This window comes from Capricornis sumatraensis, chromosome 1 (assembly GCF_032405125.1).
Source record: "Capricornis sumatraensis isolate serow.1 chromosome 1, serow.2, whole genome shotgun sequence".
Taxonomy (NCBI): Eukaryota; Metazoa; Chordata; class Mammalia; order Artiodactyla; family Bovidae; genus Capricornis; species Capricornis sumatraensis.
In genome coordinates this window covers 156,956,957-156,975,220 of record NC_091069.1, presented here as the reverse complement: position 1 = coordinate 156,975,220, position 18,264 = coordinate 156,956,957, and the positions used below count along the sequence as shown (strand labels likewise).

The following is an 18,264-nucleotide window of genomic DNA, read 5'->3' as shown; positions in this document are numbered from 1 at the left end:
TTGCTGTTCTTTGGAACTCTACATCGAATGGGTATATCTTCCCTTTTCTCCTTGGCTTTTCGCTTCTCTTCTTTTCTCAGATATTTGTAAGACCTCCTCAGACAGCCATTTTGCTTTTTTGCATTTCTTTTTCTTGGGGATTTGGTATGGCTTAAATCTTAAATTAGTAATTAAAGCAGAAGTCAAGTTTTGATGGTGACAGTGGGCCGTTGACTCTCAGAATTCTCCTTCCTGTTCCAGGTAATTAAGGAAGCAGGCAGATAGTTGTGGAAGAAAAATGCGTGGTGGAGCATAGATAGTCTTTGCAGTGAATGCACGTTGTTGTTGTTCACTTGCTAAGTCATGTCCGACTCTTTGTGACCCCATGGACTGCAGCACACTAGGCTTCCCTGTCCTTTGCTATCTCCTGGAGTTTGCTCGGTCTCCATTGATGTCCACTGAGTTGACGATGCCATTCACCCATCTCATATTCTGTCACCCCCTTCTCCTGTGAATGGACCTAGCACTGAAAAATTTCTCTCCAAGTAACTGAAACAGTGACATGCTTTGTATTCTCTGTGTGTGTTTGTATATATGTAAAACTTACATAAGATAACTTTGTTTCTTGAATCTTTTTTTGTAAAGAATAATAACCAGATCAGTTTCGCTAGTTCTCAAATAATGTAATTTATCCTTAATGGGAATTGGGTAGAATTAGATTTCTGGTGACCTCTCCTGATCTGAGTTGCTTTATACTGTGATTCTTGTAGTTTGACATCAGGATTTTTTTCTGTTGTGTGATCATTTTTGATTGGTTTTACTCCATCAGGTTCAAATTCATGACCATCTGAGGCTCCATGGCCTTTGGGGTAAAGCTGTTGTTTTACTAGTAAGAGTGACTAGCTGCATTAAAATCAGGTTATGACTCTAGAGTTTCTACTTTTTTTCCTTCAATTAAGTAACAGTCGAATGTTTTGCCTTATCACAAGGTAAGAAATATAAAGAGAACCATGAAATGAATAAAAAGAAATGTTCTTAAAATTTGCATGTGAAAGTACATCAGCATTTATTGACCTGTTTTTCAGTTATTTGGCAGAGAGTAGAGAGGCAGAGAATTGATAGTTCAGTGATTTCATGACAATATTCAGGTATACCTGAAATATAGTGTGGAAGCTTCTGCTCAGACATGCTTATTTTAAAAGAGCAAGTCCCAACTCCTTTGATGTGGGGTTCACGTAGTAACTTTCTTGCAAAGAGTAGAGTAAGGGAAAGGGTAGAAAAAGTAATTTTATAGTGTAGCAACCCTGACAGTCAATGCCTCAGTAGCGATGAAATCACATTGATAGTGTAGACCCTTGATGTGATGGGATTAAAGTGTTAGTTGATCAACATGGTCTTCCTCCTAGAAACCCATAAGGCTAGTCTAGTCATAAGAAAAAAATCAGACAGACCTCAATTTTAGTAAATTAAAAACGAAAACCTTTCATGATGTAACTTAGTGTGGATGTGAACACAAATTTATTATCTCATCTCAGTTAAGGAAATTTCTCACTGCTGCTAGAGTTGAAATTAAATTGACAGTTGACATTGACTACTCTTGTAAAGGTGAGTAATGTTAGGGGGAAAATGGCTTAAACACAAGCTTCAAATTCTTCATAAATACTCACACTAGGAAACAGATGAATATCAAAGCATGTTAGATTAATATTAAGTATCAAGCATAAGCCTAGATCTCCAAATAAATAGGTAGTAACTTAGCCTTGAAAAGAAAACTGCCTGGTATTTCAGAATAGAATATTGTTTAATTAGGATAACTTTTATATCAAATATGGAAATCAGCGTATGTCTGACGCACACACGTACACACACTCTTTGGAAATAGAAAAGGTTGCATGACAGTGAATTCGCTCAGTTGTATCTGATTCTTTGTGACCCCATGGACTGTAGCCTACCATGCTCCTTGGTCCATGGGATTCTCCAGGCAAGAATACTGGACTGGGTTGCCATTTTCTTCTCCAGGAGATCTTCCTGACCTAGGGATTGAACCGGGTCTCCTGCATTGTAGGTAGACGCTTTACTGTCTGAGCCACCAGTGAAGTATATACATACCTACAAATCAGAAGGATTACATACATACATACAAATCAGTACTTATTGATGGCTTTTTGGTGCTCTTTTATCTACCAAATAACATGGAAACCCTGTAATAGTATCATGTTTTAGAAGTACAGAGTTTCCTAGGTTTAATTGTTTTTAAAGAACATTTAACTTGAGGATTTAATTTCTATGTGAAGACCTAGGGGGAAATATTTGTTCTTAAAGCTGTTTATTATAAATATACAACTTAAGAAAAACCTGTCTGATTGTATTCATTAAAGTAGATTATACATTAGATATTATACATATTTTATATGGAACAGAAAGATTTGTACACTAAGAAGATTCTATAACACCTAAGAAACAGCTAAGAAAATTCTATAACATAGATAACCAAGAGCAATGTGCATCACTGCATTGTGTTTTTGTGGAGACGGGTTTCTAGAAGAAGGCCTGCATTTGATTGTCTTCAAACTGCACTTCGGCTGCTTTTTTCCTCGGCCCCTTGTGCAATATGTAGGAGAAACTAATCTGTTTATTCTTTACATAACACTGTCCTTGGGGGAACAATGTGTGCTCTTTCCATCTATTAATCAGAGTAAACTAAGTGAGTTTATTTTAACAGATGTTCAATGGCAGATCCCTTCTCAAAACCAAATGCCTTAAGAGCTGAAAGGTACACACTTCACACATCACATCAGCAGCATCATTCTCTTTCTGTATTCTAGTGCACTGACAGGCAGAATTCCCCAGTCACATCACCTGGGTCGTCTCCCCTGGCACAGAGAAGAAAGCCACACCCAGACCCTCTCCAGATCCCTCATCTAAGCCTCCCACCAGTGCCTCCTCGCCTGGACCTAATTCAGAAAGGCATAGTTCGGTCTCCCTGTGGCAGCCCAACTGGTTCACCAAAGGTAAATCAATATTGCTAGAAACACAGATATTAGTTTTATGTGATGATTATTGATGGCTCAGGTTTTTAAATCTCCATTAATCATATTTCTTATGCTCTTGTGTATGAGCTACTTTGATGGGTTTCTCATTTTGTGTATAGCAATTCCACTATTATATTCCTTGCCTTTATTACTGTAAGAGTTGCATCATTATTCAAAGAAAGCACTTCTGTAACAGCCCCCTGATTTGCTAAAATAAACAGTAGAGTAAGTATAGTTATTCTGTAAAATGGATTTAAAAGGTCATTATATGTATTAAAATAAATTGCATGTTCTTATTAAATGATATTTTGTACTCATTTTCATAGTGTCTTGACAAGAAAAATGTTACGGAAGTGTATTTGCATAAAGGCTTAAGATGTGATAAATTATCACCCATGTTTCAAGGTGACTCAGAAGAGGGAATTGTATGTACCTTTTATATATGAAGGAATTAATTACAAAGAATTAGAGTATTTTCAAAGTAATTATGTTACTCTTTAATATTAAAGACATAATTCTATCTGTACATTTAAGCCCACAATTTATTTTAGTTCTGTGCAGATTTTTTTTTCTAAATTTGATAAGGGAATATTTTGCTTTATTAAATATAAGATTTTAAACATTAATTCCATTTGGTGATATGCTTTACAGCGTAAAACTAGTTGGAAACACAGTGTTTTAGTAGTACTGGATTTTTCTACATTACAATTAGCATAGTTTTAAGATCATATTAAGACTTTTTAGGATGTTACTTAGTCAGAATTATGTAAACACAACACATTCCTTTTTTCTGCAATATTTTCTAACAATGAAAGCACAAATCATTTGTCAGATGAACTGTGTAAATGAAAATAAAGCCTGCGAAAGTCACATAGATCAGTTTAGCAGCTTATTCGTTTATATTTCCACATAAGAACAAACTGTTTTTTTCCCCCAAGGATCAGTACAATTCAAGTAAGGTCTATAAGTAACGCTGCTCTATTATTTGTGATTTTTCATTCTTCTGGTATGTGTGTCTATGCGCAGTCACGTCCGACTCTTTGCAGCCTCACGAACTATAGCCTGCCCAGGATCCTCTGTCCGTGGAATTTTTCTAGGCAGGAATACTGGAGTAGGTTACCATTTCCTTCTCCAGGAGATCGTTCCCAGCCAGGGATCGAACCCGCGTGTCCTATGTCGGCAGGTGGATTCTTTACCACTAGCGCCACCTAATGACTGGTAAAGAACGAGAGCACATCTTGCCCTTGTCAGTTGCTTTGTATTATAGAGGTGAAAACAAAACTAACAAACCCAACATTTTCTGTTTTTCAGAGATGTTGCAAATCAAAGTGCTCTTTTAAAAAGCAGAACAACAACTTCTTGATGGTTTCTGCTGTCTCTCTTAAATCATAGACATGTGCAAATAAAATACTTAATGACTCATTATTTTAATGTCAACTGGTCAGAATCATCATATAATTTTGATATTCTGCTGCTTTTTTTCCTGTAGTCATTATAATCCTAAATTTTGAGTTTACATATTCATTTTTTACAAAGAAATCTTAATGAGATATATTTGAGTCTTTCATAATTTTTTAAACTTTCATTAATTGGTGATAAAAGAAATTCATTAAAAGAAGGCACGGGAATCTAATAAAGCTCTAGTATGGCTTAGAAAACAAAAGCAATAATATGTTCGTCTGGAAGGCATTTCAGTGCATGGAACACCTTTTCTTTTTTCCTCTTGTGTTTCTCCAGTCTTCTCCTTGCATGGTGAGAAAACAAGATAAACCACTCCCAGCCCCACCACCGCCCTTAAGAGACCCTCCTCCCCCTCCACCCGAGAGACCTCCCCCAGTGCCCCCTGACAACAGACTGAGTCGTCACTTCCATCACGTGGAGAGTGTGCCTTCCAGAGACCAGCCCATGCCTCTTGAAGCCTGGTGCCCGCGGGATGTGCTGGGGACTAATCAGTCGGTGGGATGTCGCCTCCTTGGGGATGGCTCTCCGAAGCCTGGAATCACGGCGAGTTCCAGTGCAAATGGACGGCATAGTCGGATGGGCTCTGACCCAGTGCTTCTCCGGAAACACAGACGCAATGACTTGCCTTTAGAAGGAGCCAAGGTAAGAAATACACAAAGAAGCAGCTAAACAACCTGCTTATAATCTTCTGATAGGAGGTAGTATAAAAGGTTGGGCCATGTTTTTTTGTGTCTAGTGTGACATTTCCCTGCAAGTCTTTATAATTATCTGCAAGTTATAAATAATCAGAAGCTTATTAAAACTTGAACCTAAAGGAAGTCAGGAAGAAGAGTATAAATAATGATTTAATTTTCATAGGAAGACACTAGACAATTTGCCAGAAGTTTAGTATACCTTCTCTTATTTCATCGGCATAATATTTTCCCATTAATAAATTGTCATGGGAGAATTAGCACTTTTTTGACTCTTCTGAAAAAATGGAAAAAGTGTGGGAAAGTGCTAGTCACTCAGTTGTGTCCGACTCTGCGACACCATAGACTGCATTCTACCGAGCTTCTCTGTCCATGGAATTCTCCAGGTAAGGGTACTGGAGTGGGTTGCCATTCCCTTCTCTGAGGAATCTTCCCAACCCAGGGATTGAACCCGGGTCTCCTGCATTGCAGGCAGACTCTTTGCTCTCTGAGCCACCAGGCAATCCCAACTCTTCTAGTTCCATCTAATTTTAAAAAGTGCTGTATTATTATAGCATATCGGCAATCAGTCCTTGGAATTATTGTTGCCTGGGAGAGTATACCTTAGACAGGTAAATTAAACTTCTCACATACATCAAAACACCAAGTTTTTTAGTTCACTGTTACAGAGCAAGCTCTTTCTCTGTAATACTGAAAGAGACCCTCACACATAATGAGTAACACGATATATATCACCACTGTCAGTTACATGTACAGGAAAGAATTTAAGCACACAGGAAACCAAGAGGCAACAGCAGAAATCATTGAGTGTAGACCCCTCAGTGGGCCCTTGACAGAGCTGCCCTGTCATGTTTCCTGGTATTTGCTTCCATGATGTTTTTGACTCTGGGATTAGATTGTCACCATCTTCCTTCAGCTGCAGAAGGCTTTGCCTCTTTTGAACACTGTAATGTTAAAGTGTTCCTATCTCTTTTGATCTTAAGTTGTTATTTTAGGGGAGTAGACTGTTCCTTCCAGACGATTGTTTGTAGTGGGTGAGTTAATCAAGAAACAAGTGTGAAAAATGGCTTGCACTAAATTCCTCTGTGTATGTGCACATATGTGTGTGCATGCACATGTGTGAAGGAATACTTTGTATAATATTATTAGTTTTCCTAATAATTAAGTATTATTAGAGTGGCCAGGATAGCAGGGGTCAAAACTGTCTACTCTGGCACTCAAAACAAAGGGGAAGAGTGGTGACGGTTTCCAGAAAGTTTTTGTTAGTGCCTCCTGTTGGTATCTTCAGTCTTTCATCTATTATAAATATGAAGATCTGTAAAGATTTTCTCTAAGGTCATGTAAAGGTGATGTAAATGGAAGAGATAGCACTTGTAAAAGCATTTTTATAATGTTATCTAAAAATGGAGACTTTATCCTCAAAAGTATGTTTCTACAACCTAGAATCTTGGTAAGAATGACTTGTCTTTTTTCCCAGTGATTTTTTCCCCCCTTTAGTCTCTATTACTTTTCATTCATACATGGTCACACTTGACTTCAAGAGAATGTTCAGACAAGCTCTGATATGAATAGTTATATCTTAGCAACATATTACAACTTATTTCCTGAATGAACTTGAGAAATACTTAAAATATAATAATTATACTATCCAGTTCATTGAAGACCTCTTGTTTCAGGGTTTTTCTTAGATAATATGTTATGTAATCTTAACACTAATATAATCTTGCCCTTCTAAGCCCTAGAACATAGGCTATTAATTTTTCTGTGAATGGTGGTAGTTTTTAAAATTAGAGTTATAATTGCTTATAGGTAGGGAATTTTATTTTATTATATTAACTATAATTAACTATAGGTATAATAACTTCATGTATAATAGTGATTTCAGCTATAAAGATTCCTTTACATGTTTTTTTCTGTGAACTTTCATGTCCTTGTCTTTGATACATGTTAATATCCCAGAGGACATTGAATAAATTGCAAACTTTCCCTCTTATTGAAAGCTGAATCTATTTAGTTCTATCTAAATAATCCTAATTAAAATTCTTTAGGGTCTAATCTCATATGTTGTGTGTATTAGCATTGCAGTGCTTATAGTCTCAAATTTAATTACATGTTACAACTAGACTGAATATTTTAACCCAAATTAGACATGTAAGATTTCTCATTTCAGTCTAGTTGTTTGACTCTTAAGGCAGATTATAAAGAAAGATTTATATATAATGTATTAAATGCCATAAAACAGAGCATGTCTGCCCTTAGTCTCCTTTTTTATTATCTTTTTAAGGAAACATAGTTCCACTTTGGTAGACCACAGAGCATGTAACAACTGACATAAAGTAGAAAAAGCCTAATTCTTCTCATTTCACTGTTGGGAGACGTTAGAGTCTGACTTCAGCAGGTGGAAGAATGAGTCCATCTAGAATCCTGTAGTTCCTTTCTGCATGACCTTGGATTGGAGTTTGTTTCTCATTTTATGTCTTTGTAGTTCCTCAATCCAGACTGATTTAATTACTTAATATATATTTGTAAATACTTTCTACATGCAAGACTTTCCAGGCGATTAGGGTAACCAGTTTCCCAGTGTTCTCGCCCCTTTCAAATTTAACAAAGTGTTTTTGTAGAAGAGTATCTGCTCAACTGCTTCAGTCAGAAGTAAAAATGATAAGGCAAATCAGATAGCTGCATTTTAACAAAAAATCTGATCAACACAGATCAGCCATGCTCTGGAATCAGGCCTGAATTTTACTTCCTGGCTCTAGAACTTACTGGCTTCGTGTGTACAAGCAACTTACTACATCCTTGCTCCCAATTCCACTTACTTCCCTTACTTTATGAAATGAACCAAGAATAGTACTTCATTTCTAGGGGAATAGTTATCTATTCCCTCCAGATATCTAAATCTCCATATCCCTTGGTTCTGGAATAAAACCAAACTAGGTAGGGAGTTCATTTTCATTTACAATAATTCTTATTTTTGTTTTTAATTTAAAACCGAAATCACTATCTCTTTCTCCCCTTCCTCTCTCCTTTTATTCAGCATAGTTCCTAATGAATACTCCAAAGGCACTCTATAACTGATTGCTGAGTTATTACAGTGCTGAAACTGATGATGGAGGTGGGCAGTGGGCACGAGTCAGGCAGGAAAGGGCTTGGAGGATGAGGACGGTAATGGTACACTAACAGTATGAGAGGTCTTTTTTTTTTTTTTTAATGTTTTGTTCCAGCACTGGCTTTCAGCCAAAAGTAGAATGTTAATTATTGTGTGTGTGTTTAAAATAGGATTTTTTATTCTTTTAAACAAGCAGTCATTATACATAGGTAGTCACAGTAAGAGGGAGACAAAGGAGAAGGGATGAAGGACTGGAGAATGATTTTGATTTAAGAAGACTCATATATTAATGAAAATGCTTAGTGTTAAAATGTATCCTCACCCTACATACATTGTGTACAGTTTTTAAAAACTTTTTTTAAAAACATATTATCCTGGGAATAAAGGGTATAGGGACTTGGATACTTGGAGACTGATGTATTATCTTCATATAACCCAACGTATTTTCTTAGTTGTCTCCAAAAGTAAGAAAATAGTGTTTTTGTGTCAAATAGTAACAACTATCATTCAGACTTGTTTTATTAAAGGAAATTTCTCAAATATCATCTTCCCTTTTTAAAGGTAAGAAAATTTAGATGAGTACTAAAAATTTAAAGTTAAGTGTACATATGGAGCACCATAAAGGGAATTCATAAAACTGAACATTCTGTAAATGCAGTGAGGACTCGCTCCCCTTTGTCGTGTCCTCTGTCGATGTGCCAGCCCCCGTCATCCATTAGAACTATTTGCACTTTTTATTTGCATCTTCACTAGATAAATGGTGACGGCAGCAAGAATAAATTAAATGCTAATTGCTCTTTTTGCTAACTGTAGAGAGCTCTAAGGAAAAAAAAAGCCCTCTAATTCATAGTTAAAATGGAATGTAAGAATTTTCTGTGACTTTCATTTACTCCCCATTCTCTTCCCCCTTCCCACCTAGCATAATCAAGTTAGCTAAGGTACTACTCTCCTTTTAACATGAAACTTGCAAGCTAAGAGTTATCAGGTTGCTTTATTTTACTGGTATGAGATTTCTTTCCTATAGGACTGTTTCTATTCCCTCAAATTCCAGCCCCATTATGAACCTGTTCCTTAATTCATATTATGAATATGAATAGATATTTGCTTATTATTCCTGGTTCATTTGTTTTAATTATCTGAGGTAAAAATATTCGCACTAAATGTTTTAAGATATTGGGAGCTTGAAATGTATCTGCTTATGTACACATACTGACACTGTCCAACTGTCTTTATTTGTTCCTCTTAAAAGATTAAGAATGCTACTGTTTCTTATGTGATTAAACACTATCTCTGACTTGTCATGTTACTTCAAGTGACATCGTTCTTAAATGACCCTGTGCACAGAATCTGTTGAAGATACTGCTAGATAAATACATGGAATGATTCCTCTTTTTGATATTGTGGCTTTTGCTATTTTGGTAGAGAGGCACATGTTTATAAGAATGACCTTAAACTTATCTGTGAATCTCAAGTGTTGTCTTTCAGAGAATATGTCCTCTGTGTACAGTGTTGCAGTTTTAATCTAATGTTGTTGGAGGATAAATTATAGCATGTTTTCGGTTTTGTGCACTTGTGGGTTTACATGTGTGGGATGGGGAAAAGGAGGTTGTGTTTCAGATTTTGTATGTTAAAAAAGCTTTTTCTTAATTGTGCTAGCATTATCACAATAGTATTTTCCCTACATCTCCAGGGCCCCAAATGCTTTAATGTTAATTTTTAGGCGATATCTGAGCCATAAGAAAACATTTCAAACTCCAAAGTTAGTATGAAAGGCATGTAAAAAATATTAATTTTAATATGTATTAAAATATTAATAAAATATTAATTTTGAGGCATGTAGAAAAATATTAATCTAGGGTAACCTAGAGTTGATAATAAATTTTGTGATAACTCAGATTATACTTCTTCCACAAGTGTAAATTCCCCTTAATAAGTATTCTTATTCCTTCAACCTCTCTGACTTAAATGAGTAGGATATTCAAGACACTGAGGAGAATACAAAAGAAATCAAGCAGAGTCTAGTGAGGATGAGACAGATACACAGGTACCTAACAGATGAGGCCTAAGAGAAGCATCTAGAAAATACAATGTGGGATCTCCAAGGAGGGAAAACATTCTAATTGAGATGCAGGGTAGAAGAAGGACTAAAGAAAGAGACTCTCTTCCTGCAAGAGAGTCGCTGGTTACTGACCTTAAAGACCAGTAGGTACTGTTTGTGTAGACAGGGCAGGAAGGAGCAGCATGTGAGAGGGAACGTAAGCACAGTGCAGGAAGTGGATGCTGGACAGACCAGTGCATGCAGAGAGTGAGCACGGGCGGTCAAACCACGGCAGCGAAAAATGAAAGCAGTTACGAAGTATCTTATATTCTAGACTATGTTGTTTTTAATTTGGTAGACAAAACAGTGCTTTTAAAGCTTTTTTGGCACAGGAACGATAGGATCAGAATATTTTTGTTGTTATTCAGTTGCTCAGTTGTGTCCGACTCTTTGTGACTCCATGGACTGCAATATACCAGGCTTCCCTCTCCTTCATTATCTCTCAGAGTTTGTTCAAATTCATTTCCATTGAGTCAACGATGTTATCTAACCCTCTCATGCCCTTTCATCCCCTTCTCCTCCTGTCCTCAATCTTTCCCAGCATTAGGGTCTTTTCCAGTGAGTGGGCTCTTTGTATCAGGTAGCCAAAGTATTGGAGTTTCAGCTTCAGCATCGGTCCTTCCAAGGAACATTCAGGGTTGATTTCCTTTAGGATTGACTGGTTAGATATCCTTGCTGTCCAAGGGACTCTCAAGAGTCTTCTCCAGCACCAGAGTCCAAAAGCATCAATTCTTCAGTGCTCAGCTTTCTTTCTACTCCAACTCTCACATCTATACATGACTACTGGAAAAACCATGGCTTTGACTAGATGGACCTTTGTTGTCAAAGTAATGGCTCTGCTTTTTTAATACGCTATCTAGGTTGGTCATAATTTTTCTTCCAGGGAGCAAATGTCTTTTAATTTCATGGCTGCAGCCACCATCTGCAGTGATTTTGGAGCTCAAGAAAATAAAGTCTGTCACTGTTTCCATTGTTTCCCCATCTATTTGCCATGAAGTGATGAGACCATATGCCATGATCTTCATTTTTTGAATGTTGAGTTTTAAGCCAGCTTTTTCATTCTCCTCTTTCACTTCCATCAAGAGGTTCTTTAGTTCCTATTCGCTTTTTGCCATAAGGGTGGTGTCATCTGCATATCTGATGTTATTGATATTTCTCTCAGCAATCTTGATTTCAGCTGTGAGTCAACAGTATTTTGCACGATGTACTCTACATATCAGTTAAGTAAGCAAGGTGACAATAAACAGCCTTGACGTACTCCTTTCCCAATTTTGAACCAGTGTGTTGTTCATGTTCTAAGTGTTGCTTCTTGACCTGCGTACAGATTTCTCAGGTGGTCTAATATTCCCAGCTCTTCAAGAATTTTCCACAGTGTGTTATGGTCCACAGAGTCAAAGGCTTTAGTGTAGTTAATGAAGCAGAAGTAGATGTTTTTCTGGAATTCTTTTGCTTTTCCATGGTCCAGTGGATGTTGGCAATTTGATCTGTTGCTCTGCCTTTTTCTAAATCTGGCTTGTACATCTGGAAGTTCTCAGTTCGTGTATTGTTGAAGCCTAACTTGAAAAGATTTTGAGCATTACCTTGCGAACATGAGAAATGAATGCAAGTTTGCGGTAGTTTGAGCATTCTTTGCCATTGCCTTTCTTTGGGATTGGAATGAAAACTGACCTTTTCCAGTCCTGTGGCCACTGCCGCACTTCCCAAATTTGCTGCCATGTTCAGTGCAGCACTTTCACAGCATCATCTTTTAGGATTTGAAATAGCTCAGCTGGAATTCCATCACCTCCACTACTTTGTTCGTAGTGTTACTTCCTAAGGCCCACTTGACTTCACACTCTAGAATGTCTGGCTCTAGGTGAATGACCACACCATCATGGTTATCTGGGTCATAAAGATCTTTTTTGTATAGTTCTTCTGTGTATTGCCACCTCTTCTAAATCTCTTCTGCTTCTGTTAGGTCCTTTATTGTGCCAGTCTTTGCATGAAATGTTCCCTTGGTGTCTCCTGTTTTCTTGAAGAGATGCCTAGTCTTTCCCATTCTATTGTTTTCCTCTATTTCTTTGCATTCTCTTAATAAAGCTTTCTTATCTCTCCTTGCTGTTCCTTGGAAATCTGCATTCAGATGGGTATATCATCTTTCCCTTTCTCCTTTGCCTTTTGCTTTTCTTCTTTTCTCAGCTATTGGTAAGGCCTCCTCAGATAATCATTTTGTCTTTTTTATTTCTTTTCCTTGGGGATGGTTTTGGTCACTGCCTCCTGTACAGTGTTACTTACCTTCATCCATCGTTCTTCATGTACTCTAGCAGATCTGACCCCTTGAGTCTGTCACCTCCTCTATTTGGAGGTGTTTAAGTTAGTATTAATAAGCATGACAAATGGAATTGTAGTAAATATGTGACAGTGAGCTAGGAAGGCAGAAGAGAAAGAAGTTTCCTTGTGACAGTTAAAGAAGGCTGAATCAAGGAGATTTCTGTGTAAACTGCTTCGGTTGATACTGTCAGCTTTCACATATGAGGAGTTGTTGTTTTCTCCTGTTTGCAAAAGGCTTTACAGATTTCCAAAGGACTTAATATATTTATTTTTAGCTCAAAAAGTTGTGACTTACTGCACTCTTTCAGTAGTTTTAAATAAAATGATTTTGTCTAATGAAATAGGTACAGGTGGGAACATAGAGTTCAGAATGAAATAATATTAAATCTTGCCATCCAGCCACTTTAGAGAAACAGAAGTGCAAACATCACTTTATTACCTGCATTTTTAGGCCCTTTACTGTTTGCTCATATGTATAATCTATTAATAAGTAGTCAGTATTCATTTGCACTCTACTATGTGTAAAGCATTGAAGGAATGTCCTATAAAATGAGGAAATCAGTCTTTGTCCCGAAAAAACTCAATGTGGAATACAATAGAAACTTTTATTCTGATAGTTCCCTTTTATTTTATAATTGTTGAAATTTTACTAGGTGTCAACAATACATTAGGTACTTGCTCCTGTTAAAACAAATAATTGCATATAAACCTATGTGACATTTTCCAGAATGAATTTTAAATGTATTTATGACAGAAACATCACAGAGTTTTGATTGCAGGAATCAAATTGTATCCATTCTGGCAACAATTAATTGCACAGTACTCCAATTAAGGGTGACTTTATATGCCTATTATACAATGAGCATTTGTGGCTTGATACATGTATTTGTTGGTTAAAGGGATTTTTAATGTTTAAAGTTTTTCACTGATCTGTACAAAAGTAATATCAACTTAGAAATTTCTTGTCGTAGCAAAATCTAAGAAACTCTACCTTGTTCTGTTGTTTCATCCATAGTCATAACCTATGATAAAATTAAAGATTTATTGATATTTTTAACATAGTTCATCTCTAGTGTATTGAATGTGATGAGAAATGAAAAACTAGCACAGGGTGTTTTTTTTAGAGTGAAAACTTGAATGATATAAAATTTATATTGTGTAGCTTTGAACTGCAAATATTGATACATTTCAAATGGATTCTTTAAACACGTTCCTTTTCTTAAGTTGACAAGGATGAATGTGGCTGTTTGACTTCTAAAGCTTCAACATCATTTTAGAACATTGAGGCAAGGGGAAAGAAATTGGTAGGTTACTCATTGGGTTATCTAGAACTATTCAAGTTACATCACATCCTTTTTGCCACAGATTAGTCCATACCATTCATATAGGAACTAATAAATAGTTTGGGAGAGAGCTTCATGATAAAACCCTAATCATTACTTAATGATCTTAAAATATATTTAATCTGTCTCTTCAAGGTTATTCTTTTCTTTTTTTCTTTTAAATTGCTTTAATTTCACATTGTTGGATTAGTGAAGAGCAGTTGTTCAGTTCCCATAATGTGACTGAGCAACCTGGAAATCAGAATTCCTGAATTCTGAGTAATTAAACGCTGGCTGTTGTATATTATGAGCAAGGTAACAGTTTTGGTTTGTGTTGCTCACACACTGAAAACTATGTTTAAAGTTGCTTGCTCTTTGAAAGTCAGACCAGATCTCTAATTGCCAGTAGTGCTGAAGCTTCGACCTTGAAAGAACAAAGGCATTTCTGATTATACTCCTGTGTTATTTTGTCAAGAACTTTAGAAATGTTCTGTTAACCCCAGAGAGATATAATTTATTTGGGAGGAATTGAAACAAGAATTGCACCCAGTGCTCCTTTTTTCCCTTATTGAATCCTTACAGAGAGTGCTAACTTTTCAATAAAAACTCATCATGTTTGGAAACTTTTACTACTTATTTATCTAGTTAATCTGTATCTGACTTATAGAAACTATAGCATCTCCCCTCAGTATGTTTAAGAATCATGCTGGTTTTTTTTTTTTCACATAACTTGGTAGTATTTTGGGTAGTGGCAGAAAATCACTATGGTTCTTCTAAGTAAATAATATGATATTCCACTTGTTCGAATAAGCTGAAACGATACATTCTTTTCAAAATTACAGAATGTCTGAGAGCTGCTATTGTTTTAAGCTCCTCCAGAAGTTAAAATTCTAAGCTAACCCTTTGATTTCCTTTCAGGTCTTTTCCAATGGTCACCTGGGAAGTGAGGAATATGATGTTCCTCCCCGGCTTTCTCCTCCCCCTCCAGCTGCCACCCTTCTCCCCAGCATCAAGTAAGGATTTCTGGATTTGGAGATCAATTTTCCATGCATAAAGTTGCTGTCCAGAGTGGTTTTGAGGTTCTCAGTATGAAAAGTACAGGGTGAATAAAAGTGCATCAATGAAAATGAACCAGTTGGATTTTTAAAGTAAAGTAACAGAAATCAGATCCTTTCTGATTCTTTGCTGATAATGACAGCATTTTTGAGACTTATATGCACTCTGAAATTACACAGAAACCAACAGAGAAAAAGCTAAGTCTTCCCTACATCCAGACGGAGGCTCCAGTAGCACAGTGCTCTCCTTCCCACCCCTGTCTCTTCCTCAGAAGTGTCACATTTATGCCAGCTACCCAGTTTGACATCATAAAATGATGTTTGGTTCCTCCAATATTCTCATTTCTCAAATCCATTCAGCCACCCATCCCTGTTGATTGTTCTTTTGAGTTTTTCATATTCATCTAATCTTCCCCTTTGCACTAGTTTTGGCTTATAACAGGCCAACTGAAATAGCCTTCTACCTGATCTCAGAATTAACATCAATGGATTTTAAAGCTAGAAAAATTAGTTTAACCAAATGTCTCATTTGGAAAATAGGGACACAAGAAGCACATCAGATAGTTAAGTGATAGTGTCTACCCAAATAAAACCTGGAGAAAACCAAATCTTCTGATTGCCATTCTCCTCCTCCTTATATTAAATCCAGCTGCTTGTCTCCCATCCAGTATATGTTATTCATATAGCTGATTTAATTTAAATTCTGCTTTCCACAAATCACTTTGCTACTCAAAACCCAACATTGTTCTTTCTTTCCTTTTTAATTAATTCTGTGCTCTCCTGCTATCAGTAAGATCCACAGAATTCTACTCAACTAAAGTATTGTTCGGGAATTCCTAATGCTTGCCCTCTAACCTTGTCTTGATTTTTTTCTGGTTTTGTGCATCCATACAGTTCCCTCCTATGCACCAAACTTTCAGAATCTTGATTCTCAAGATCTTTATGAAAACTTCTGAGACTTCTGTTATAGTGATGATAAAAAGACTGAATCTCATTCCTCTTCCTCCTCAAGTTTATTTTCTACACATTTAATTATGAACTTTAGTGTTTTCTGATATTAAAGTGCTTCTCCACATTAAAAAGATTATAACGTTTTAAGGGCAAAAACGTTTTCTTGTAATCTCTGCCTTTCCTTTAATACCTTACAACAATTGTTATTTAGTGAGTATACTAAGAATGCTTTGTTGCTTCTATTATCTGCCAAGTCCCTCATTTCTAATTGAACATCTTAGAGCATCTTCAGTCCTTCTTCTGCTGGTCACTGAATGCAAAAGAACAATAAACTAGATACCATGCCTGCATGTTAAGTCATTTTAGTTGTGTCTGACTCTTTGCAACTCCGTGGACTGTAGCCCACCAGTTTCCTCTGTCCATGGGATTCTCTAGGCAAGAATATGAGAGTGAGTTGCCATTTCCTCCTTCAGGGGATCTTCCTGAACCAGGAATCGAACCTGCATCTCCTGTATTGGCAGGCGGGTTCTTTACCACTAGCACCAACTGGAAAGTCCATACCAGCTCCCAAGAAATTTACAGTCTGCTTTAAAATAAAGTTAATATACATAAAATCACAAAAGAACATCACGCAGTAAATTGTACGAATCTAACTTGTTAGTTTTTTTATATGCTTGGAGAAGAGTCCAGTATAGACTTAGTAAGTCAAGGATGTTTTTAGAGAAGTTGGAGATTTACTGAGTCATAGAGGATGGGCACAGGTGGGAAGGAGTGTCCATGAGGAAAAGCAGAGTGTGAAACTGACATCATTTAGGGGAGAGTGGGGAACTAAGCTAATTGGACCATCCTCCAGTGGCCAGTTTTCCTGGAGCTGCCAGATATGTAGAAGACATGGAAGTTAGAAGCAAATATACATATTCTGTGTAGTAGGCTCTACATCAGTAATAACATATGATATTATAGCCCCAAATGAACTCTGGATATATGTATATATAATTCAGAGAATATCAGAAAATGAAGTACATAAAATCTGGCTACAATTAGAGATTAAAATTTTGCATTCTGTTTATTAAAGTCATATTGGCAAATAGGATAAAAGGCAGAGGTTACAATTTGCTTCATTTATATTTAATATGAAGTGCTTGTTTTTCCTAAAAATAAAGAACAACAAGTTCATAGTAAACTGCATTTAATTGATATTTTTCTAACATTTCATTTTGTATATGTAGGTGGATATATATTTGTCCCATTTACTCTTGATTTTTTTTTCCCTCAGAAGCAATGTAGTTGCTTTATTTAACAGAAAAATACTTTAACAGTGCATCCTTAATAGCAAATTAATTTCCTATTTTGCATGCTGCAAATTAACCATAGTTAACATTTCAAGTGTTGGCTTTTAATAGCATGTTTATCTCTCCATTTTATTATTTACTCTGATGTATGGGTAGCAGTTATTCATTGTAGAAAATATGGAAAATATATAAAGAAAGAAACATATTAAACAGATATATAAATTCAAGCATATACATACCCCAAATATCAATCAATGCCCAGCGTCTTAACATTTGACTTTTTTTCGACTTTTTTACATGATTTAGATTATATTGTAGAGATACTTTCATGCTGTCCTTTGTCAATATTTTAATAAGCATTTTTCTTAATTATTTATACTACACTGTATTTATTATGAAACCAGGATGGAATTCTGAGGTGAATATTAGAATATTAATAAAATCAGACTTAGTCCCAGAGATGACTCCAGTATCAAGTATCAGACTTAGTCCCAGAGATGACTCCAGTATCAAGTATTTGTCTATCTTTCAACAAGGTAACTTCTCTGAGCCTCACTTTTCCTATCTGGTAAATGAAGGGATCTGTTTATCTTAACTGATCTCTCAAATCCTTTGGGCTTCCGTGGTACCTTGGTAAAAAACCTGCCTGCAATCCAGGAGGCGCAGGTTCAATCCCTGGGTCAGGAAGATCCCTTGGAGGAGGAAATGGCAACCCACTCCAGTATTCTTGCTTGGATAATCCCATGGACAGAGAAGCCTGGCAGTCCATGGGGTTACAAAAGAATCAGATACAACTTAGCAACCAAACAAAATTAAATCCTTTAGAACTTCAACTTTTTAGGTTCCATGCAGTGGTTTTCTAAGAGAAAGTTATCTAAAGTATTAATTACAGATGCATACTTGGCAACTTGAATGTCCATTTATAGTTAGTTAGTTGGTTGTATCCCATTTTTGAAGCCAGTG

The 18,264-nt window shown here is 36.3% G+C and overlaps 1 protein-coding gene across 2 annotated transcripts in view; it reads left to right on the top strand.

Annotated features, from left to right (window-relative positions):
* Positions 1–18,264, top strand: part of CBLB (Cbl proto-oncogene B) — a 218,480-nt gene that overhangs the window by 162,423 nt on the left and 37,793 nt on the right. For both annotated transcript variants that reach the window (XM_068990103.1, XM_068990168.1), the window contains 3 exons: positions 2,805–2,990; positions 4,749–5,114; positions 14,922–15,016. In XM_068990103.1, the coding sequence (XP_068846204.1) occupies positions 2,805–2,990; positions 4,749–5,114; positions 14,922–15,016 (647 nt within the window). The remainder of the gene's footprint in view (positions 1–2,804; positions 2,991–4,748; positions 5,115–14,921; positions 15,017–18,264) is intronic.